Consider the following 24,475-nt stretch of genomic DNA (forward strand, 5'->3'; position numbering starts at 1 on the left):
ACCACCCCGGATTTTTTAGTGATGAATAAAAAAAATTAGACACGTTTAAGTGGTATGTTTTCATATTTAAAAAAAATGTGGATGACCACAACATTTGATTTTCTCTAAAAAAATGAATAACAGTCGACCATGCGTCCCCATCAAGTTCTATTAGAAGGAAACGCATGGTGCTTTGTTCTAATAGTTTATGCATTCGATAACTAGCACGCGGGCCACCGGCCGGGTTTTTGACTCGGGGGTGTCTTCCGTGGACCCATACGGACTAGCATACGGCCACTACCATTGAGAAGCAACGTCACCAGTAAAACATTAGAGGCCAGCACCTACACAATCATTATTATTAGAAAATGCCTTTGGCATCATAGAGCTAACGCATTGTGCCTTAATAAATATATCTTATGGAAAAAAAAATAATAGTTTATGCAACTCAAGCGATCATACTTCGGCTACAACCTAGAAAGCTACGAAGCAAGAACTATTACTATGTCTATTAGACGATTACTCAAAAATATTCTGATTATTCCGTTTTGTGGAATACATTTGTTATCAGTAGGTGTGCCGCATAAAATCTGCAAACACAAATTTCACTCTTTATATTCGAATTTTTCTCCGACTATTACAAAATCACGATTATTTCGGAGTTCCCAAGAAAACTTCGGCGAAATGACCTTTTCGGTGAAACGACCCTTTCGGAGGAATAACTTATTCGGCGAAACGATTTTCAGTGGAATGACATTCGGTGAAACGGCATTCGGCGAAACATCTTTCGGCGAAATGGCTTTCAGCGAAATGACCCACTCTACTCAGAGTCTATAATATGGAAAATCCATCAGGAAAGTGTAGAAAACCTAAAAAATCGTTTTGTATGGAATTTAAAATTTTCCACTCAATGCACGCTAGATCTTCGACGTTTGTTTCTCGCGTATCGAGTTGTGCAATGCTTGTCCGCTGGAGAGCGAAATATGAAAACTAGATTATTAATGAAATCGTTTAGCGCGCAAAGAGCTGTTTGGTGTGGAATTTTCACTAAGTCTACTTGATCCATGTGCTCCACTATTTCCAACCACATGCTTAATTGAGTATGCGCGTCAAATGAACAGGGTTGGTTATTTTAAGATCCGAAGTTTTTTTAAATCTCCAGACATGTAAATCTCTATCTTCACGATGGATGCAATTATTGTTGTCACAGTGCACTGAAACTTCATTCAGGGACAAAATGATTGTTTATTTTGTTTATTTGTTTATTTTGGGGAGCAGGGAAAAGCCCGATGGAGATGAAATATAGCAATTTCTCTCTCCAGCAGGCATAAAACCTCCTCATCTTTTGTATCAACAGATTACAATGATCCAACAGATACATTTGCGTTTAAAACTAACAATTAAAACTAACAGTTAAAGCTAAACCACTAACTATATAACTAGTTGATGACACAATATTACAGCATTACAGAGCAGCTTCCTTGAAAGGCGGGATAGAAGAGAAAAGTGGATATAAAGATGGAAGAAGAAGGTTAGTTGAGGGAGCAATGAGTGAGCGTGGACGAACGACGGGGTTAGAACCGGCATGTAGATCTAATTAGTGAACAAAAAGATGGTGGAAGACGGAGAAAATGAGAGGGAGGACGAACAGGTTAGTTCCGGCGAATCTGATTAGTTTCCAATGAAGATGGTGAACAATTATTTACTGGATAGTTAAGGAATCGTTGAATAAGCGTTTCATCGCATTACGCGAGAGATGAAAATCAAAGACCTGCGAGCAACTGTTAAATAAACGACACATACTGAGAAACGGTTCATTATAACCGTAGTTAGTTCTAGCACGAGGGATTCGTAAAAATGGATGTGAACGAAGATTGCGACGATGGATGTCAAAGTTGACCAATCGTAGGAGATCAGGGCAATCAATATGTGATTGTATTAAATCAGCGATGAAAACAGCCTTGTAGACGTTTCTACGATTACACAGCGGATCCAGTTCGATCAGTCGGCAACGATCATTATAACTTGGGAGGTTTAATGGGTCTCTCCATGGTAGATTTCGGAGAGCAAACCTAATGAATTTGCGTTGAACAGCTTCAATACGATCGACATCAGTTTGATAATGAGGTGACCAAACGACAGCCGCATATTCAAGCGATGATCGAACTAGTGCACAATAAAGAGTTTTCAAGCAGTGTATGTTAGTGAAATTTTTGGTAATTCGAAATATGAAGCCTAAGAGTTTCGATGCCTTCGAAATCACGTAGTCAATGTGATTCTTAAAATTAAGTTTATCATCAAGAATAACTCCTAAATCTTTCACGAACGATTCACGCTTAAGAACATTTTGCGAAAGATTGTAATCATATCTTAATACTGAGTGCTTGCGGGAAAAAGATATGACGCAGCATTTAGAGGCGTTTAATATCATCTTGTTGGAGTGACACCATTCAACGAATGTATTCAATTGAGCTTGCAGAAAGTGTGCATCTTCTTGTTCTTTGATCAGATGGTAGATCAGATTGAGATGTGCAAGTGGCAAAGTCAAATTATCCCCGTAACTTAAACTCCAAAACTGTTTAGCTCTCAACCTTATGGAACAATTCCATTTGAAATAAAGGAATGCTTTTTTATTTTTTTGTGGTTAAATTTTACTGCTTCAATTTGCAAATTGGATTATACATTAGAGTCCAAATGTTTTCAATTGGCCCAGACACGATACAATTTATATCAACTTATTCGAGATGTTTTTGGGCATATCTTATTCTGAACGTCGATTCTCGCAGGGTACTTCAAAATTTCAAACTATTTGCAGTTAAGTGGCTAGTTTCGTACAATTTTCCACCTCTGAAAAGATTCATCCACTTGCTCAGAAATTGTTTTGACTTTCGCATGTATTTTGCTTGGGTCTGGTTCTGAAACCGAACTTAAAACAAATGCCAGTTGACTCATTTTGACGGAACATGAAAGACAATACTGCTCACCGTGCGAGAAAAAATACATAACATTCTATTTCCTTCATTGATAACATTCTATTTGTTTGGTTGTCCTGATTTTGTGAGTGTCCGAAATAATGTTCATTAAAAGATAATTTTTAGACGATACGAAGTTTACCGGGATAACTACGGTTTCATAAATAAGAGGAACTAGAGTGACGATGTCTCATCCGTAATATTGGCAACAACTCAAAACATTTAATACGAAATATTGGCAGTTTCTTTAACGTTACTTTGTACTAAACAGATCATTTGTTCGTTTGGAACGATACATACTGTCAAAAATGTGCCTTCCAAACGAAAAGCTGTCGTCACTGTGGAAACAAGTACAGAAAATACTGGAACAAGTGCAGAGAGTGCAGGAATGGGCACACTGAAAAATAGTCACCAGAACGTTTCGTGCGGCCAGTTTAGGTTCTTCCGTTCGGTTTTACTGACATTTTCTATAAGATAAGCTAGATTTAGTAAACATCCAATGAGTTTTACCATGATTTAAGACCGATTTACCATAAAATATCATAAAATGGAGGAAATGGGGTAAAATAGTCACCAGAACGTTTCGTGTGGCCAGTTCAGGTTCTTCCATTCGATTCTCCAGACTTTTTTACATAAGATAAGCTGGATTTAGTAAACTTTCAATAAGTTTTACCGAGATTTGAGGACGATTTACAGTGAGATATAATGAAATGGAGAAATGGGGTAAAATAGTCACCAGAACGTTTCGTGTGGCCAGTTCAGGTTCTTCCGTTCGGTTCTACAGACTCTTTTCTATCAGATAAGCTATATTTAGTAAACATACAATGAGTTTTACCACGATTTAAGACCGATTTACAAGAAAATACCATAAAATGGAGGAAATGGTGTAAAATAGTTATCAAAATGTTTCGTGCGGCCAGTGTAGGTTCTTCCATTCGATTCTCCAGACTTTTTTACATAAGATAAGTTGGATTTAGTAAACTTCCAATAAGTTTTACCGAGATTTAAGGACAATTTACAAGAAAATACCATAAAATAGAGGAAATGGGGTAAAACAGCCACCAAAACGTTTCGTGCGGCCAGTGTGGAGAACTCCTAATTGATTCTCCAGACTTTACAGAGCGAATGTTATAGGAAACCCCAAAACTGCTGTACATTTGGGGTAGAACGAGCAGGATTGCGATTGGTGCGGCCATTGTAAACCATTCCATTGAATTCCTTGGACACTTTAACATCTCAAAATGAAGAAATTTTTCTTCGTTAATTTTCATATGCAAAGTTATTCTTCTTTCTTTTGAATGCGCAAAATAGTGATCAAACCCGTTTCCTTTTGAACGGTTTGGAGTCAAAATTGAATTATTTTGATATTCTTATGTTGCGCTTTTCACTAAGCACAATTGAAACCACAAAACATCTATGATTGACGTTGATTCATGTTTTCAAAACAGGATCTAGAAATGGCAATGGAAAACGACGTACTTTACTCAAATCCATACTCAAATTTTAACATATTGTTCCAGTTTATGAACTTGAGTAATCGCAACTCAAACCATGAGTTATGTACCCTTTCATATGCACGGAGAATTACACAAATCTCGATTGATTTTTCAAATGGGCGCATGAGCAAGTGACAGTTTCACTTTGTTCACTTTCTCTTTCGATTATTGTGACGTGGTTATAAAGTTTTCCTTGGATTTCACAATTCTGTTTGAAAGTCGAAGGTCGTTTTATACAAATGTGACAATCGCTTGGTAATTGATAGAAGAGAAAGCTAACAACAAAAATGTCACTTGCTCTTACGGCCTTTCGAAAAATCAATCGAGAAATCAAATTCCAGTTGTGAATTATGGCCAAACAAATTCATTTCCGTTTCATCGGTTCCAAGTTTCTGGGTTTGGAAGTGTCGGAAGTAGTGATTGAATGACTCCAAAATAGAACTTACTTCGATTTTTCAGAGACGGCTCGGTTAATTTTCACAAATTTAGATTCAAATGAAAGATCGTATGATCCAAAACATGGAAACCTCCGTTTACGGACACTTTTTTTACGTTGCCTCTTTTCACGTAACCGAATCCCATACAACGTATTCTCTTTTTAAGGACCTACTTAGTAAAAAGACGTTTTTGCATACAATGAAAACGTTTAACCGGATCATTTATATTCCATGGAAACAACTGCAATATGGTTATTTTTTCAACAGCTATGAAGAGTAGATTCCGGAAAACGATGTTTGAGTCGTTCCGAAATCCAAGATGTCGACTTCTGGTTCATCGATATTTCTTGTAAACCCTTACAATATGGGTTTATCGGAAGGGGTGAACTGTCTCCGTAAAACGATGTTTGATGCGTTTAGAGTTCCAAGATAGGGAAGGGGTGAACTGTCTCCGTAAAACGATGTTTGATGCGTTTAGAGTTCCAAGATAGGGACCTTCGGTTTATCGATAATTCTTCAAAACAAAAACAAAAATTAAATAAGATTATTATCGGAACAGATTGAATACCAATAAACGATGTTTGAGCTCGTTTCGAAACTCAACATGGTGACTTCCGGTATGTCGACATTTCTTGAAAACCCTTACTCATATTGTGCGGGTTTTCAAGGATTATCAATAAACCAGAAGTTGGCATCTTGGATTTCGTATTTACCTCAAACATCGTTTTTCGATACCTACACATCAAATCCGTTTCGAAAATATCCATATGTAAGGGTTTTCAAAGAATACCAATAAATTGGAATCCGCAATCTTGGATATCTGAACGATCCTAAACATTGTTTCCCTGCACCCATTCATCAAATCGGTTTCGGAAATAATAATATTCTAAGGGATTTCAAGGAATATAAATACATCGGAAGTCGCCATCTTGGAACCATCAGAACAATAGTTTTTTCAAACATCGTTTTCCAACATCTACTCATCAAGCCCGTTCCAAAAATACCTAAACTGTAGAGGTTTTCAGGGAATATCAATGAACTGGAAGTCGCCATCTTGGATTTTAAAACGATCCCAAACATCATTCTCTTGCATCTACTTTTCACATCGTCATATGATTGGAGGTTCCTACAATCATTTCACAAAGCTTTTTTTTACGAAAGTAAATTTTAAATTGACATAGTTCAACATAAATTTTTGAATGATATTTTCGATTGCTGATATAAATTTGAATCTAGCCACAGTGACATTCGACTTCTTAGCTGTTGTAAGAAATAGTGTACTTATTTTCTAAACCAAAAATAAGATTAAACTGGTTTTTCTTTTTTAATTTGAAATAATCAAGCATATAATCTTGTAAAGGTGATTTTCAGTTCAATATGCAAAGGGGCAGGTTCAAAGTGTTAAGTCAATACTCAATACTCACTTCGTAAATGGGCAGGCAAATGGAATCGATAAATCCCACCTGCATCATTGGTAACTGATCCTCCTTTTCACGATTCATGATATCCTAGAAACGAAACGAACAAATTGTAATGTTTACTCTTAAAAAAAACGATAAATCGATAACTCACGATTGGAGTAATGTTGAGCTCCTGCCGTTCCACGTCACCTTGCTCGAAGAACTCCGAACTTACCAGCTCCGCAACGCGCTTCTCGATGTCCCAAGGTTTGGAAATGGCCGCCAGGTCACACACAGTCATGCTCATCGCTCTCAGCAAGGAGCGAGGTTCATCCGCTTGCCACACGGAGCTTTGCGAAGTGGGATTCACTAGGTTCAGAAACGGACCGCGTTTCCTGCAAAGAAAAAAATGTCTCGATCTTCACGTACTTCCAATACGACAACATACCTGAAATACACCGCCAGATCGGTGGACAGAATCGCGTCCTCTAATACTTTTATCACACGGCTGTAGTCATCGGAAGATAGATTCAACAGAATCTGATTGCCGGGACTGTTGATGATCATCAAACACTGATCGAAGTGATGATGTTCCATCGTCGAAGTGGAGTACAATTGAGCTAGTGGCGAGGAAGCTCTGCAATAAAAAAACAGATTCGTTCAATAAGGTTTCCATTTCTACAAGCAGTCTGGCCAGATCGCTATTGCTTACTTGATCTGGAATGAATTGTTCGTTCCACGATGATCCAGGTCATGGCACAGACAAGCTATGATTAGCGCTAGGCATTCGATTTCGCCGAATATCTTCCACCACTGGGTGGAAGTGAGAATGGCAAACATCATCTGAGTCACATTGAAGGCGTGCCGCCAGTTGTGGTAGGTGACGTTTCGGTAGTTCTTCTTCACCGAAAGTAACCACCGACACAGAACTTCGTACTCAATGTGGAACCGTTCGACTAGATCCAGATCTAAGAACATTCGTATGCATGCCTTCAACGTGTCGTCGTCTTCCATGTTCAGATCGTCGAACTTGAAGTCATGCAGTTGATAAAACGCGGCCGATGGGATTTTCAGTTGCTGTAGATTTGAAAACAAGGTTAGTCGAACCAATGCGGAAGCAGACGAAACCAATGGAATATTACCCGTAACCGAAAGGCGTCGTCTATCGTAGCCGATGCGTGGTAGCTGAGCACTTCCAGGGTCACGCTCTGTTTGGCCATCGCCACGATCGCCTTCTCGTACATGTGTGTATTGTGGATTCCCATGCCGCAGAATATGGCGAATGCTTCCACGAAATTTTCATCATTTTTGGTAAAAGTCTAAAACGAAATTGAAGTTCTTGGTCCGTGGAGGCTTTAGGCTACCGTCTTAGCTACTTACCAGCTCATCGAACTTATTGATCAGCTGTATTACACCTATAATTTGACTTAGAGAATTTTTTATCGCCATACAGAGGATGGTTTTGTGACGAAAGCCTTGTCCATCATCCACGCTTGGGTCGAACCGATCATCCTCGTAGGCGTTGCCAATATTTACAGTCTGAAAATGAAATAAAATAAGTTTGGTGGTGACCAATTCTTCCGCTCTACTTACCTCTCCGGTTGTGGCTACATAACCGGTGATGCCTATGTTGATGGGGAAACGGGACTCGAACGGACTGGTCCGGGACTCGTCGCCGTCGTCACCACTGAGATCATTGGCTTCGAAATCGAACACGCGCGAAAAGCTTCCCTTGGAGGCCTCATGCACCAGTAGGATCTGGGAAGGATAGTACAAAACACAACTGATGACGTCAGAAAAAATCTCCCACCGGGTAGCGAACTTACTTGAACTCTTTGGCATTGAATTAAACTTTGCATGTGGGTCAGTATTCGGAACACCATATGCTCGATTGTGCTCTGCTCTTCAAAGATCATCCGGGCCAAATCGAGCAGGACCTGGTTCCGTTTCACCTCCAGCTGAGACTTTTCGTACAGTTGAGCGTTCCGCAAGCCGATGCCACAAAACTGCAGATAGGCTGCAAATACCTGGGAGAAAGAGCAGTACAATTAGTTCGGTGAATACATACAAACATGGGATGGTGTTGACAGTTATAACATAACATCCACAGTAGTTCAGTTGGCAGAACGATTTCCCCGGATTGGAAAAGGTTGCGGACGGAATTTTAACTGTCTTTAAAAGTTTAAGACGCCAGCTTTTGGATTTCATTGTTTTCATTTAATCAGTCATAATTTTAGACCGTCTTTTCGTTGGGTAATGGAGAAAAGTTCCGCATTTGGCGTGATTTCCTATGTTGTATGTGGACAACACTATGATTTTTTCAAGAACTCGTTCAAAAGTAAAAATGAAAAAAAACATTTTAAATCAAACAGTTTATTTGAGGTCAAACACTTTATTCGTGACTATCATGCGACGACTTTCCAAATTACGGGGGAAATTACGACAAAAAATAAGTTTTGGTGATAAAGATGTACATGACTGTGTTTATTACATTTGTTAGTATTTGAATCCATGATTGTTAAAAAAACTCCCAAGTCCTCTCACCCAGTAATAACTAAGTGATGGCGCTCACCACACGATAATGATGAGGCTCATCTGAACCCTACGTTGTGTTTAAATTGTACGGAAATATGAAGTCTGGGACGGCACCAACTTAAGCCTGGGACGACTTTCGTGCAGATTGGGACACTGCGGACACTTCGAATACATTAAGCCATGGCACGGCTTTCGCACGGATAGGGACACCGCGGAACACTTCGGATGTGATGTAATAAACTGGTACGCGTTTATTCTTGATTAACTGACTAGTATATTATAATGACTATGACAAACAATTACTATGACTACGACAATCACGACGAAGATAAAAACTTGATATACTATCGAAGTACCGTAGTACTGTTGTACCGTAATACCACAGTACCGTGATACCGTAATAGGTATCGTGCCTGATCTGATCTACACTGCCCTTATATAGTCTGCGTACATTATTATATGAACAAAGTTTGTCTCTACCGGAAAGCATATTAAGTAGAATATGCCGGAAAGCCTATATCGCATGAGGATATGATCGCAAACTCTGTTCACCACTATCATAACTGCTCGAATGATAATACTGATCTGTTTCTGCCGAATGTGCAGTAGAGCTCGGTTAATTTGTCTTCAGATATGTAAATTGGCATCAACACTAAGCGATATCTAGATCTGGATTCTGATTCTGAACACTGTATTAGAATATTGAACTATCGAACAAGGTTTCTAGATCAGAATACTGAATCCGAACCTGGATTCTTGAAAGAGATTCTTTATCCGAACATGGATTCTGAGCATGAAGCAGAATAAAGTACTTATATTCGGATCATGGATCTGGATTCTAGACCTGGAGTTAGATTGTGAATCTGAACTCCTGGCAGAGACCTCAACCTAGATTCTGGACTTGGATTTTGCGTCAGAGTTCTGTTTTCTGAACATCTGACAGAGTTTTCGAAACTAAACTTTGAACCTATTGTGCACTTGGACTGTGAGCCTGAATTGGATTCTGGCCCTGAGTTATCTAGGATTCCTCAATTCTAAACTTGAACCTAAATTATTGACAGAGTTTCTAAACCTAGATCAGAATTCTGAACCAGGCCCCTGCAGTTGGATATCCGACAAGGTTTCTGGATCTGAATCTGGACATGATTTTTGAACCAGAATTCTTAGCTTGAACTCTCGATGAAGGTTTCGGGTCTAAATCTGGTGCTGGGCTCAGATTTCCAAGATTTTTACTCAAATAATTTGACAGATATACTGGGAACGCAGCAGAATCGTGAACCTGGAGCTTGATCCTGATTTTGGATTCTGAACCTGAAGCTAGATTCAGAAACATAACTCGGGAATTGGATTCTGGACCAAAATTGTGAAGTATGATTAGGGACCTGATTTCTGGATCTGAGTTCTGGATCTCCGTTCTGACCTTGGATTCTGATTCTGTATTCTGAAAATGATATAGACTTCTTTATTCGGATTCTGAATCTGAACCTGGATTCTGTGTATGGATTCTAAGTCAAGATCTGAATTCCAGACCAGTATTCCGTACTATAATTGGAACTCAGAAACTGGACCTGAATTTAGTAACTTGACCTAACTTCTGAAGATGAATTTGTGATCTGAGTGCAGAATCTGAATTCTGAACCTAAAATTAAGACTTCGACTCCGATTCTGGATCAAAATTATTTACAGAGATTTTCTAACCTGAATCTGAATTTTGCATCTGGATTCTGGAATTTAATTTTCAGCCTGGTATTGGACTTTGGTTCTGGGCCAGAATTCTGACCCTGGATCAGCTCCTGACAGAGTTTTTGAACCTGAAACTAGACCCTGAACCTTGAATTCACCTGAATTCTGGACTTAAACTCTGAGCCTAGTTTCAGAACACGGACCTGGCTTCTTGAGCGAAAATCGGGATCCGAATTTCAGGCCTGCATTTTGGACCTGGGTTATAGACCTGAACTTCTGACAGGAATACATAGGTTTGCGTGTGTTTTGGTCATAAGTTCTGATTCCAGGCCTAGATTCTGGGTCTGAATTCCTGACAGAAATTTTAGATCTGAATCTGAATTCCGTACCGAGAAACACGATTCTGGGTCTGAATTCCGAATATGAATCAAAATTCTCGATCTGACCTCAAGATTCTGAAGAAGATTTTGGACTCGACCTCTGAGTATAGTTCTGACCATCTGGATTCTGAACGTGGACCTGATTATTTTTCTGTATTTTGTATGAATTCAATTTGGAATATAGACATGATATGATCTTCTGATGAAGCATTGAAACTATTTACACTCATTCTTATTTGATCAATTCTTGGTCGTAACAGCACTTAAATTTTCACTAATCACATCATTTTTGCAACTGATAGATTGGAAAGGAATTGTTTTTTGCAATGATATATTACCCACATGTTTATTTAAATTTGTAGAGAATGCATTTTACTCTGGGCCTTTCTCATGTGTGTGTGTATGTGTGTGTGTGTGTGTGTGTGTGTGTGTGTGTGTGTGTGTGTGTGTGTGTGTGTGTGTGTGTGTGTGTGTGTGTGTGTGTGTGTGTGTGTGTGTGTGTGTGTGTGTGTGTGTGTATGTGTGTGTGAGTGAGTGAGTGTGTGTTTGTGTGTGTGTGTGTGTGTGTGTGTGTGTGTGTGTGTGTGTGTGTGTGTGTGTGTGTGTGTGTGTGTGTGTGTGTGTGTGTGTGTGTGTGTGTGTGAGTGAGTGTGTGTTTGTGTGTTTGTGTGTGTGTGTGTGTGTGTGTGTGTGTGTGTGTGTGTGTGTGTGTGTGTGTGTGTGTGTGTGTGTGTGTGTGTGTGTGTGTGTGTGTGTGTGTGTGTGTGTGTGTGTGTGTGTGTGTGAGTGAGTGTGTGTTTGTGTGTGTGTGTGTGTGTGTGTGTGTGTGTGTGTGTGTGTGTGTGTGTGTGTGTGTGTGTGAGTGAGTGTGTGTTTGTGTGTGTGTGTGTGTGTGTGTGTGTGTGTGTGTGTGTGTGTGTGTGTGTGTGTGTGTGTGTGTGTGTGTGTGTGTGTGGTGTGTGTGTGTGTGTGTGTTTTTTCGAAGATCACTTAAACCGGCGAAACAAAAGAAGTAAAAAAAATTCTCAACTGGTCTCAAAATTACACAAATCGATAGTCATTATTAGCAGGCAACTAAACAAATCGATGCAGGCTATCCTGGTTCCCGGTATCCGGTTCCGGAGACACCGGAAATAGTTGTCATATATACCAAAATGGATCTCACTCACTTTTCTCAGCAATGGTTTGACCGATTTCCACTAACTTTGATTCAAATGCAAGGCCTCACGGTTCCATACGGAATTCCTGAATTTCATCCGGATCCGACTTCCAGTTTCGGAGCTATAGGGTAAAGTGTGTTCAATATTATTCACCGTCACTTAAACTGGCGGAACAAAAACCGTAAAACTCAAAACCGTTATTCTAAATCTTGGGGTCAAATGCATGGTCCTACCAAAAATTACTGCATATTTTCGGATACAACAGAAATTTAAATCGTCATTTAGAGTACATTATCAAAATTGTATAAAATCATCAAAATTTGAATAAAAACTAGTACAGTGTTTGTTTAGTTGGTGGCCGTACGAACCGACTTTAATTATACCGGTTTTCGAGTTCCGGTGCAAGGAGTACATATAATAGTGATCACACTTCGTTTTCTAATGGATGGCCTAACAGATCAGAGAACTGTTTCATTCTTCATGTTCTACTAGTTAATGCACAAACAATCCCTTAGTTTCTTTCAAAAATCGAAGAGAAACATTTTGAATAGAATACCACAGTATTAAATAACGTAAACTTTCTTTATGAACCTACTCTGTAAAAAGAGGTTTGATGAGTAGATGTTGGAAGACAATGTTTGAGGTGGTTCTGATTTCCAAGATGGCGACTTCCGGTCATCAGTATCAATAAACCTGAAGTCGCCATCTTGGAATTCAGAATCACCTCAAACATCGTTTTCCGACATCTACTCATTAAACCCGTTCCGAAAATACCCATATTCTGATGGTTTGTAACGAATATTAATGAGCCGGAAGTCGCCATCTTGGAAATTGATGCTATTTAGAATATCCTTTTACTGCAAATACTGATCATTGTCGTTCCATAATAATCCAATAAATTATACATATTCAATTAAACAGAAACAGAAGGAAAACTTTTTTTACGTTGAAAGTTCCAAATAACGTAAACTTTTTTTACGTCATAATTCGATTTACGAACCCCCGATTATTACGTAAATGGAGGTTTGGGTGTAATAGCATTGATGTCACTGTTGGGATAAAATAGAGCTGTTTCGTCGGCAGATAACCACGAGATCCCAGTGACTTGTAGGTTACCTATATCATTAGTGTACGAAAGAAATAATAATGGCTCTATATCACTACCCTGTGACACTCCAACGTTTATGGCAGCAAGTTTGCTACAGTGGCCTTAGTTGGATTCGAATTGGTACAGCGTATTCAAAGTATAATTAGTGGCTTTCGAAGACAAGTTCGATATTTCATTAGAATTAAATGGTAATGATTATTTTGTTATTTTTACTTTGAGGTACACTAAACGATCTTAATTATGAGTACTCTACGTTGTCATTTAATTAAAATCGTTCCAAAATAAATCAGTTTTTACACCCATATACTAAATAGCTCAAGCTTTACTAAATAATACACTATTTCGTGAAAGACAAAAATGTTATGACTTAACCGCAAAACACTACATAACAAGTATAATTTGAAATAGAGTAACATTTTCTAAAGGGAATCCCAGGCTATAAATCAGTTCGAATCACCACTTAAGCGATTCAGTGTCGTGAGTTGCTGTTCGTACGTTAAGTAAGTGATTAAGTATCACCATTTATTTTACTTCTAAAGCCTATAAACTAACGATATGAGGCCATTCTGTAATATTTATTTATCTATCATCACACCTAAATCTCCGTTTAAGAGGCGAATAGGGTCTAACACTTTTTAAAAATCATTTTTTCTTTGTATTTTCTTAAAGTAAAACATTTCTAGAATATTCTGTGAAATTTCCAACTACTGCACCATTTTTTTCAAATTTTGTACACACTTTCTGCATTTATAATACCAGACCCCAACATTTTCCTTTTTGTTGCTTGTTACTTCGAGGAGGTTTTACAGCTACAAAATGGTGGATGTGTTCGTCATAGATCGTAGTTTCGACTTTAAACAACCACCATAATTTTTAAAATATTATGAAAAATCAAACAGAAACGTTCGTATCTAAAAAAAACATCTATGCTGCTTTGATTTGTTGACTTCTTAAGTAACCTCTTTTTATGTTACTTCCATTTACGTTATTCTTTCTATGAAGTAAGTTCCGAATAACGTAAACTTTTTTACGAATCGACTCTACGGGAAAACACATTTTCTTTCCTATCGTTCACCTGGTGAAGACGTTTAAGATTTATTGTATCTCTTTCCGCTTGAACATTTGAGAAAAAGTAGAATTCATGACAACGTTTCCAAAATCATCATTATTTGAAAACAGATGAAACGGTTTTGGAATTTCTTGAAGCAGGAGCTACCGTATCGTTAACTGAAGTCAGAGTACTCGAATAAACTCAACTGACGAAACTTGTACTATCCCAAGAAACACATTCTTTGTTCGAGTTGGGATTGTATTAAATAAAAAGTCACCTTTTTGCAAACAAGTTTTAAATGGTAGCCAACAAAAAAAAAGTGAACAACAGATTTCTCAACAACATATTCAGCTTTTCATGAGAACACTGCAACATCAAACGATGACATTTTTTCCCAATACGTGATGTACTAGATTCTATGTTCATTGCTTTTAGGAACCCGACTATAACAGCCATTGACAATAACAGTTTCACTCCCAATTGTTTCCAACATACGAAATCTAGTTTGCCTACACTGCCTTTCATGCCGGCAACAAGTTTCATTGCAATTTCTAGTGCCACTTTTAATTGGATTGATGTTTCCACCCAGATGCTCGTGAATCCGGAATCAGCGTGTGAAAGGGGCAATGTTTGCACACATGTCATCGCTCAATTTTCAAATAGGCTCCGCTGAACTGATTCTCGCCTATCAATTTGTAGCGCTTAAAATAATTGGAATTTTGTATCCATGTCAACAATTTGTTGCACAATTCGTTACAAAGTTATTAAATACATCCAATCCCATTGCACGGTTACCAGTATTCCTATGGAAAAGCGAAGCATCGGTACAACTTTCTGATCCCGAGTTTGATCATCAGTTTGAACATAGTTCGGTACCGATTCTAAGTTTACAGGACAATTGTATGGCTTATACAATGCGACAGCTCTTCCAGCTCGGGATTATACAACATCTGGCCTATGGAATCAGTAACCTATCCTCTGTATCATTAACAATTCAGGTTGGAGCGAAAAAAAATGTATAATATGAACTGTGCATTAATGAAACTGAATATACATGTTTACATTTCTCTTGATCAACCGTGATGGCTTTGTTAGAATATTTATTCAAATACGCAACAGCATTATCCCATTCAGCTTTAGTGAACCATATTTTACTCTAATTTGCATACACGATCCAAGTTTGACTGAACCGCAAATGTGTTGTTTTCTCATAATGCAGAAATAAAACAAGTGTAATATAGGGACCGTTGCTTGTTAGGAGAGGTGGGCAAGCTTTGTGCTAAATACAGACAATTACTTTTTCTATGACTAGAAGAACAACTCCTGGACTGTATAAAACCTGAAGAGTTATTTGCTTTTATCATGTTTGTTACTCTAACAAGTAGATGAATAGTTCAATGTTCAAGGCAAAATCTAAACTGTTTAGTTTAAAAAAATTTGAATTCTTATTTATGTGAGATATAATTCTTACCAAGATATTTAACAAAAAAATCTACTCTTAGAAAATAAGTAAACTAATTGGTCAATAACTTGATGTTTCTGCTTGTTTTTTCGGGTTTGAGGATAGTAATTACTTTTGCATTTTACTATCTCTTAGGGAACTAAGCTAATGCAAAACGTAGGTAAGGAAATTAAGAATCTCAAGGTAACATTAGGAAGATTATTAATAAGAATATTAAAAATTCCATCATTAAGGAGCCTTCATGTTTTTAACTTTCTTAATGACTGACTTAATTTCGTAAAAATTCGTCTCAGCTGTGTCATCTTGTAATTGTTACTTGAATTGAACTATGACCATATTTCAGTTAGACATTTTTTCAATAGCACTCATAACGTTCAAATTAAAATTGTAGACACTCTCAAACTACTGAGCAAGTTTATGAGCTTTTTCGCCGATTGTAAGAAGTTTTTAATTTCCTTCTTTGAGAGCAGGAATAAGACTCTTAGGTTTCTGAAGGACCTCAGAAAGACTCGAAAAATGTTTAGAACATGGTTTACTTTGCTTAACTTCTTGCGCGAAATTTTCTATGTCTTTGAATAGTTAGGACCAGATCAATTGTGGAAGGGTTTCTCACTACAGAGAAACACGGTAGGCTTTCTGGAAATAAAACTGAAAAATAACTTGCAGAGAGTTCAGTTTTTGCAATGACTGACCGGAAACATATAAGGTGACAAGCGATTATTAATACACTCTCCTGCTCAATGCTTGATCGGAGAAATAGGTATAAAGCGAGAAGACTAGTGTGTTTGATGGACAGAGAAGATGTTTGGATGTAAAGGTATCGGTCGGGTGACGGCCAGGATGTAGACCATGTTCGATGTACGTTCTACTATGTCTGTCTGGCGTTTTAGAGTGACTAAAACAAGATTCAGATTGGCGAAATCGTAGCGCGTATGCCCGGAATGCATAAGAACGCAGTCCTGTCTCTGAGCGTATCTTTTTCCAAAAAATCATCTTTTCTGTTAGTTTTTCATTCATTTTGCTTCTCGAATATATGTTTCCGTTCAGTCATTGCAAAAACTGAACTTAGTTATGGCGGCTTTACGTCAAACAACTAAAATAATAAATCGTTACAGAGAGTTGTTTATGCAGAAAGTGGCCATTCAGATTCTTTTACATAAATTTCCACTTCAGATGCTATGCATTTAGGGTAGATTTCTAAACTGATTTCTGTTTCGTTTCCCAAACTTTTGATACCTTCAGTACTAAAATTCGATATTTAAAGCTCCCTCCACTTGAAGAATATGGCTTGCTCGTTTGTTCGATTCTGGAGGCCAAACAACAAGGAATGGTCAGATGCTAAACACGCAAAACAACTCGCTTGCAAGACGTTTCGTATACGGGGAAGAACTCCTCAGAATTTTGAAAAATGCTTGACACTAGATATCACATACAAGAGCATACTTCGGACCAAGACATGTAGCTATTGGAGACATTTTCCCAAAGGTTGGTCAAGAGAATCCTCAATGAACAATGAATTCTTTGGAACACGACCAGACGAATGATGAATCGTAACGTGAGAAATGAGAGTGGAGAATACTCGAAGCTATGGATAATTGACTTTGCTAGAGCATTGCTTGGGAGTCTCCTCTAAATAATGGTTCCATTGATGGCCCTTTTTTCTATGCTGAAATTTTCTATAGCACTCCTGTCTTGTAACAATGATGCTCCTAAGTTGGGCAGAATTAAATTCAACTTGGAGAAGAATCTGCCCCCCCCCCCCCCTCGCAAAAAGACGCTTGTACGAAAGGTTCAGCAAGTTCCGTGAGCAAAACATTGTTCCACCTGACTAAATAATCCATTGAATACCTAACCATGTATATAAGCAGCAATTCCACGAAAAAAAATGTACGATTTTTCAGAAATTTGTCATATTTGGTACAATTGTTCTCCATTGAATAATATTAGACTCGCGTTTTTTTTTCACTTTGCAATTAGGACGGCCATTTTAATGTTAGGCTGAATCGAAAAGTCGATTTTTTGTTAGATATTTTTGGAAACCGTCTCTTTACAAAAATACTTAGCTTGGTACCCACTGAACCGATTTTTTCAATATTTGAATACGTTTGTTTAGAAAGATCCATAGTTTCTATGAAAAATGCGCAGATATGATTGAAAAAGTTGAAAATTTTTAGCTGTTTCCATGGTTTGTGGATAGAGGGCGGTATATTTTTTTTATTTTGTCTTTTCTACATAACACATCAAAAAATTAGTAAGGCGTAATTTTTGGTTTTTGATTAAATTTTTTTTTTAATTTTAGGTCTTGCTTTTATCGACCAAATTTGGACTTGAAATTTTCAAAAAATAATTACTTAAAAACGAAAAATTCCACTGGGCTAATTTTTTTATATGTTAGGTTAGGAAATCTTATTTAAAAAAAATTAAAACATGTAGCGCCCTCTATGCTCAAACCATGAAAACCGCTAAAAGCATATACAATTGACGTTATTAATCATAAAATTCCAACTTTATCTATCTACGCATTTTTCATAGGAGCTATTGACATTTATAGACAACATATCCAGAAATTAAAAAAAAAGGTTCAATGATTACAGAAGTTACGAGTTTCTCAAAAATCCAGTTTTCCAAAACATCGACCAAAATTGATTTTTTGATATACTCTTATTAAAAAAACGGGTGTAATATTTTTCAATGGAAAACGATTATATCAAATATAACGAATTTCTGAGGGGTTGTATATCTTTTTATCATGTAATTTCTGTAGAAAAAAAACAAATCTTCCTGCCTGAGTTCCTTTTATATGCAAGAATGAGAATGTTTCATGATTAATCTGTCATTGCATAGGCATAGAAAAGATTGGCCAGGTATCAGGCTCATTTGAGCCAAAATTGATCGACTCATTGTTTGTTCCATGCCGGAGCTTCTAAACTAATTTGTATTATTGTAGAAATCATAAAATGGCTGTAAGAGCATGAATGCGTCAGCTGTGTAATAAAGCCTTATTAAGCAAAGCTCTATCGTGAAAAATGTTTCGATGTTGCACAATTGAGAACTGTACTAGGAAAAAATGAAAAAGAAAAAAAAATGATCTCCAAAAATTCATTTTAAGTCGAATATTTTTTAAACTCGCAAGGAATAAATAAACACATACTAGCTATTTTGTTGGAAATTTGGTTTATTTAACCTTCTCTCCTAAGGAAACCCACCAAACTTTGTGCAACACTTGCGCCATCTTTCTTTACACATTTTCATTCGCTTTTTCTTCAAATCCTTGTCGGTTTTGAAGATCTTCCTTATATATATATATATATATATATATATATATATATATATATATATATATATATATATATATATATATATATATATATATATATATATATATATATATATATATATATATATATATATATATATATATATATATATATCAAAGCATATCTTCATAATTACCCAGAATTTTTCTATTGACTGAAGTTCTGGCGAGTTTGGCGGATTAGTCGCCTTCGCTACATAAAAAAAAACAACAACGATTACTTCGTACCACTTTAGTTTCGAGTAATGAGACAACGAAAGTTCAGGTGTTTCCTATGTGGAACCGGAGCAAGAACAAGCGCTTCTGGAAAAATTCTTTTTTATATAAATATTTGGTCGTTAATGTTGTCGGTCGTTATGTACAGCTTGTTGAGTTTGCCGCACCCGCAGATCGCATGCCACACCAAATACTTCTGGGCAAATTATTCGACCTTATTCTTCCGAAATTTCAGACCGCTTTAATGTACGTCTCGCCATCCATCACAATGCATTTGGGCTTCACCAACCACTCTTGGTACAGCTTCCTGGTACGGGGTTTGGCCAAAAATTTTCTGTTTATAGGATCGGTTGGACACCTTCGTTTCTTTGAAGACATGAAGTTCGGCCCGCTTTATTGTCTGTTGGATGAATCAGGCGGACAAATTGATTTTTTGGTCTCCTCCCGAATCAAAAGTTTTCGGATTGTGCTTGAAGAAATGTTTCATCTTCTCTTCACAGCGTTGCATTTTCTACCCTTTTGATTCCGCTGTCAGAACGCCGCGGGGTCGTCTGGAACTCTTTGAACGATTTCACGGGACACGGTCAATTCTAAATTGTTTCATGATCCACCTGTGGTACTGGCCTGAATTTTACACAATCGAGTACAAATTTTGTTGTTGATACACTTCTTATTTGAAAGGCATCTCGATAATTATTTGACTAATTGTAATGAACACATGTAAACATTATACTAAGAGTAAGACTGTTCAAAATTTTATCTTATTTTGCTACCCAACCCTTTAACGTCTTGATTCGAAACTGTCTTAAAGTTACAGGGCTTTGGAACAGTAACCCAAAAGATTATCTTGGTTACCTGGGATAAGTGACCTAACTCTCACATGCAGTTATCCTTTCGAAACATTTAGTGTGCGGTATCTTCTTCGTTAGGAGTGGTTGTCTGATCATTTCGAACGACAACTTGATGAACACCTATACGGACGGTTCCATGTTGGATGGACGTGCTAGTGTTGGTGTCTACTATCATGAAATGAGTCTAGAGTAATCTCATTCACTTGGTAGATACTGCACTGTGTTTCAAGCAGAAATCTACGCGATTCTGTGTGGAATACAATCGGCACTTCAACAGAGAATCTGTGGTAAACGAATTTATTTTTGTTCCGACCGTCAGGCAATTTTAAAAGCACCCTATTCATATGATTTACGGTCGAATCTAGTGATCGCATGTCGAACTCAATTCAGAGACCTGTCGAATTTACTTCTGCTCGTATATACTGCGAATAGTTCTGCATCCTTTCGGGAATACAGAATGGTTTCGCTTTAGTAAAATCTCTAAATCCTCTCGGGGGTTGGAGGTTTTATTAACTGTGCATTTTAGCACCTGCAGATCGTTCAGTATCCTTTCGGGGATGCAGAATGATTTGTTTCTTTATGTTTTGTGCTGTTTCCCCATCTCACCCACTTCACAATTCCCTTCCATGAAAAGGGACATGGATATTCTTCCCTTTCCATCAGGAAATTGGTGAGAAGCTACGGCAAGGCACAAATCTCCAAATAACTAGAGGAACGTGCCACTTGAGCCAATTAGTTCTGATTCCTGATACGGTAATTTAGAATTAGTTGCTCATTTTTTTTGAATACTTCGCTCAGTTTATATGAAGTTGAAGAAGCACCTCTCCTAGCTTGAAAGCAAATCGAAACCCTGTGGATAGTTTGTTGATAATATGTTGCTAATTAGTTACGGTTGTTGTCAATTTGTTGCTCATCGTTCTCAATTTTTTTTTTGAGTACTTCGCTAAATTCATATTCATTAAAGATTTGATTTAGTAGATAAACCGAGAGAAAATATGTGAATAAAATTTATTAATATCAAAATTCATCAATTAATCTTTAAATCCTGCAACAAAAGCTAAGCAATCCCCAGATTTGGAAACAACATTCAACCATTCTTATTCGAATTGAAATTTCATCTCATGATATCTCCATGAATACCAATCAAATGTACCGCGCATAGTCACTGAATTATTATTGATCGATTTTTCTACCAAACTTTTGCATGTTTTTGTATGCTAGTATTCATTTCATTAGAATAAATATAAAAACCCTTCTTAATCCACCTAGTGGTGTGATAATGCCTTTCTCTTCTTTCATAATAGTCTCATGAAAATATGTTTCATACTTTTATTATATATTTTTGGACACTAATTTTGACAACAATTGATGCAGATTGATTCGAGTAGTTCACAAAAGCATGCTTCAGTGTTTATGTCACACAGTCAGCATCATTTTTCAAAACTAGTGCTTGACATTTGCGTTGCCTATTTGTAATCAGTGATGCTAATCTAAAAAACCCTTCTTAGTCCACTTAGTGGAATTTTCATATATCTTGAAAAATCACCATAGGGGGGAGTACATGAAATTTTCGAAATCGAGAAAAAATATTCGATGCCAAAAGGCTTAGAATTGCATGAAACGTCGAGATTCAGTGTCATCTCGAAAAAAAAATTTTTTGAAAAAGTCGACTTTTTGGGACTTAGAAAAAATATGAAAATTTTTCTAAGTCCCAGAAAGTTGATTTTTTCAGAAAATTTTTTTTTTGAGATGACACTAAATTTCGATGTTTCATGCAGTTTTAAGAGTTTCGGCATCAAAAAAAAATTCGATTTTGGAAATTTCATGAACTCTCCCCTATGGTGCTTTTTCAAGGTCGAAAATTGTCAAACCTTTACCACCGGGCAGCACCCCTTAAGCATGTCCGATTTAAGTCAAATTTTGCATGAAGGCTTTTTTCGAGGTGCTTAAACTTTTGAGGCATCTGGAACCAAAAGTCACAACCATTTGATCTTCGAACTTGATCAACGGCCCGACAGTAGCTTTCAAACGAGCCCAAGTTTGTTAAAATCGGATCCGCCATCTCTGAGAAAATTGAGCGCGTTCAAATACAACGCTTTTTGTCGGTTACGTCACTTATACAATCATATCTCCGGAACCAAAAGTCACAGCCATTTGATCTTCGAACTTGATCAATGGCCCGAGAGTAGCTTTCAAACGAGCCCAAGTTTGTTCAAATCGGTTCAGCCATCTCTGAGAAAATTGAGCGCGTTCAAATACAACGCTTTTTGTCGGTTACGTCACTTATACAATCATATCTCCGGAACCAAAAGTCACAGCCATTTGATCTTCGAACTTGATCAATGGCCCGAGAGTAGCTTTCAAACGAGCCCAAGTTTGTTCAAATCGGTTCAGCCATCTCTGAGAAAATTGAGCGCGTTCAAATATCTTCGAAAAGTGCACACACACACATACACACACACACACACACACATACACACAGACATTTTCCGATCTCGTCGAACTGAGTCGAATGGTATATAACACTATGGGTCTCCGAGGCTCCGTTCGAAAGTCGGTTTTTCCAGCAATTCTAATACCTTTCTATAGAGAAAGGCAAAAATAGAGTTTTTTTCAAATCTTCAATCAAAATCTGAAAATTGTCATTTGTCAAATTGTTGTATAGTTCACCACTTGATCAGCGCAGCGAACGCTGAAAAGTTGGCTAGATTCTTCAATAATGTTCGTGTCTATTCAATTTGCATTGGATACGGTTCGATGCTGCCGTAGAGAAGGTTGCTTGTCCACGTCAGCTGCTGGATCATTTGTTGAATTATTTTGTGCGCCGTTCGCTTCGCACGAGGGACATTTTCATTAAAATGCTTAGTTTTCTTCGCACACGAGGAAAACGCAGGATCACGGAGAGCGCTGGATGAACGTGATCAGCACCTTTCATCAACACCAGAAAACTAAACGGTCCTTTTCATGGTATCGTAAATCCTCAAAGAATTATTTTCGAAAAAAATTTCCGCTTAGAAATAACAAATTTGCTGTCTAAATATTCAAAACAAATTCAAGCTTTGATTTTGACAGTGGTAGTGTAATCCTATGTCAACAGTTTTTATTTTCGTTTTTCGAAGTTATGATTTGGCAAGGCATCTGCAGTTGTTCACTTGATCACATGAAAATCTCTAAATCTTTTGCGACGAACTAAGCTTTGGGGGCTCTACACTTTTCCTGTTCAGTTCTACTCTAAGAAACCAAAATTTTGATGAACATGAACTTAGCGAACCACCTTCCGCCAATGATAACGCAATAAACTGAATAAACGCAATAAACTAGAAAAAACTGTTTCTAATTAGTTACGATAACTTCGAAATTGTTGTTCAATTTCTTTTTATTTCTTCGAGTACTTCACCAAGTTCATATGGAGATAATGAAGCACCCCGTTTAAATAAGCTTGAAAATAAATCGGAACTCAGTGAGAACTTAACGACAAACTCAAAAAACTAAAATAAAAAGAGCTCAACAAATTCAAAACCACAGTAACTATTTAAAAACTAATAAGCAACAAAATATCCACTGGGTTTTGAATTACCGTAACTAATTAGCAACTAACTAGCAACAAATTATTCACCTATTTGCTTTATCATCGACAAAAGGTGCATCGCTAACTTTATATTCATGACTGATTAGGCCTATCGATTGGAATTAATTTGAGCCCAGTTTCTAAATATATATTTTCGTGGTTTGCATTACCGCTCTGTATAACTGTTAGAAATTGTCAACACTTTTCATCCTGTGATTCCGGAATCAGAAGCCGGATCCGATTGAAATTCGAGAGTTATTTATGGGATAATGAGACTTTTCATTTGAACCTAAGTTTGATAAACTCCGTTTTTCCATCTCTGAGTGAAGTGAGAAAGTAATTTGAAATAATTTTTTTTTCACTAATCTTCCTGTGATTCAGGAACTTTGTACGAGATAATTATACTTCTCATTTTAATCTACAGGGTGCAGCCGGATTCGCAAATAAAAACTGCCCTCAAACATAAATTAAATTGATATAACCTGTTTGAAAGAGTTTGTATTGGGGATGATTTTCCCAAAATGTTAACCCTTTAAGTGTCATAGTTGTGGAGTTAGGGTGGTTCTTCTGAGTTTTATTTTATTGAAATTGTACAAAAACCTCTTTAGCAAAATAATTGAAAAAAATCAGGACTATTTTAGATGTTATGGGAAACCTTTTTGATTTTTCAGATTTTTTCAAAATGTATTTCATGTAAAAATAATGTTCAAAATTTTCCAACCACTGTAGATCTCACATCGAAAAAAATCATTCATGAATACATTACACTGTATTACTTTCCGATTTTTGAAAAATGTGTCAATCGAAAAACCATGCGTCTCCATCAAATTATCATCAGATGGAAACGCATGGTATATAGTT

The 24,475-nt window shown here is 37.2% G+C and overlaps 1 protein-coding gene across 15 annotated transcripts in view; it reads right to left on the bottom strand.

The window, feature by feature from the left end:
• LOC131429786 (dual 3',5'-cyclic-AMP and -GMP phosphodiesterase 11-like) overlaps nucleotides 1-24,475 on the bottom strand; it is a 346,593-nt gene that overhangs the window by 1,965 nt on the left and 320,153 nt on the right. For all 15 annotated transcript variants that reach the window (XM_058594142.1, XM_058594134.1, XM_058594136.1 and 12 more), the window contains 8 exons: nucleotides 8,111-8,311; nucleotides 7,878-8,042; nucleotides 7,665-7,823; nucleotides 7,427-7,603; nucleotides 6,997-7,361; nucleotides 6,733-6,921; nucleotides 6,457-6,679; nucleotides 6,309-6,392 (listed from right to left, as the gene is read on the bottom strand). In XM_058594142.1, the coding sequence (XP_058450125.1) occupies nucleotides 6,309-6,392; nucleotides 6,457-6,679; nucleotides 6,733-6,921; nucleotides 6,997-7,361; nucleotides 7,427-7,603; nucleotides 7,665-7,823; nucleotides 7,878-8,042; nucleotides 8,111-8,311 (1,563 nt within the window). The remainder of the gene's footprint in view (nucleotides 1-6,308; nucleotides 6,393-6,456; nucleotides 6,680-6,732; nucleotides 6,922-6,996; nucleotides 7,362-7,426; nucleotides 7,604-7,664; nucleotides 7,824-7,877; nucleotides 8,043-8,110; nucleotides 8,312-24,475) is intronic.

This window comes from Malaya genurostris, chromosome 2 (genome assembly GCF_030247185.1).
Source record: "Malaya genurostris strain Urasoe2022 chromosome 2, Malgen_1.1, whole genome shotgun sequence".
NCBI classification, from domain to species: domain Eukaryota; kingdom Metazoa; phylum Arthropoda; class Insecta; order Diptera; family Culicidae; genus Malaya; species Malaya genurostris.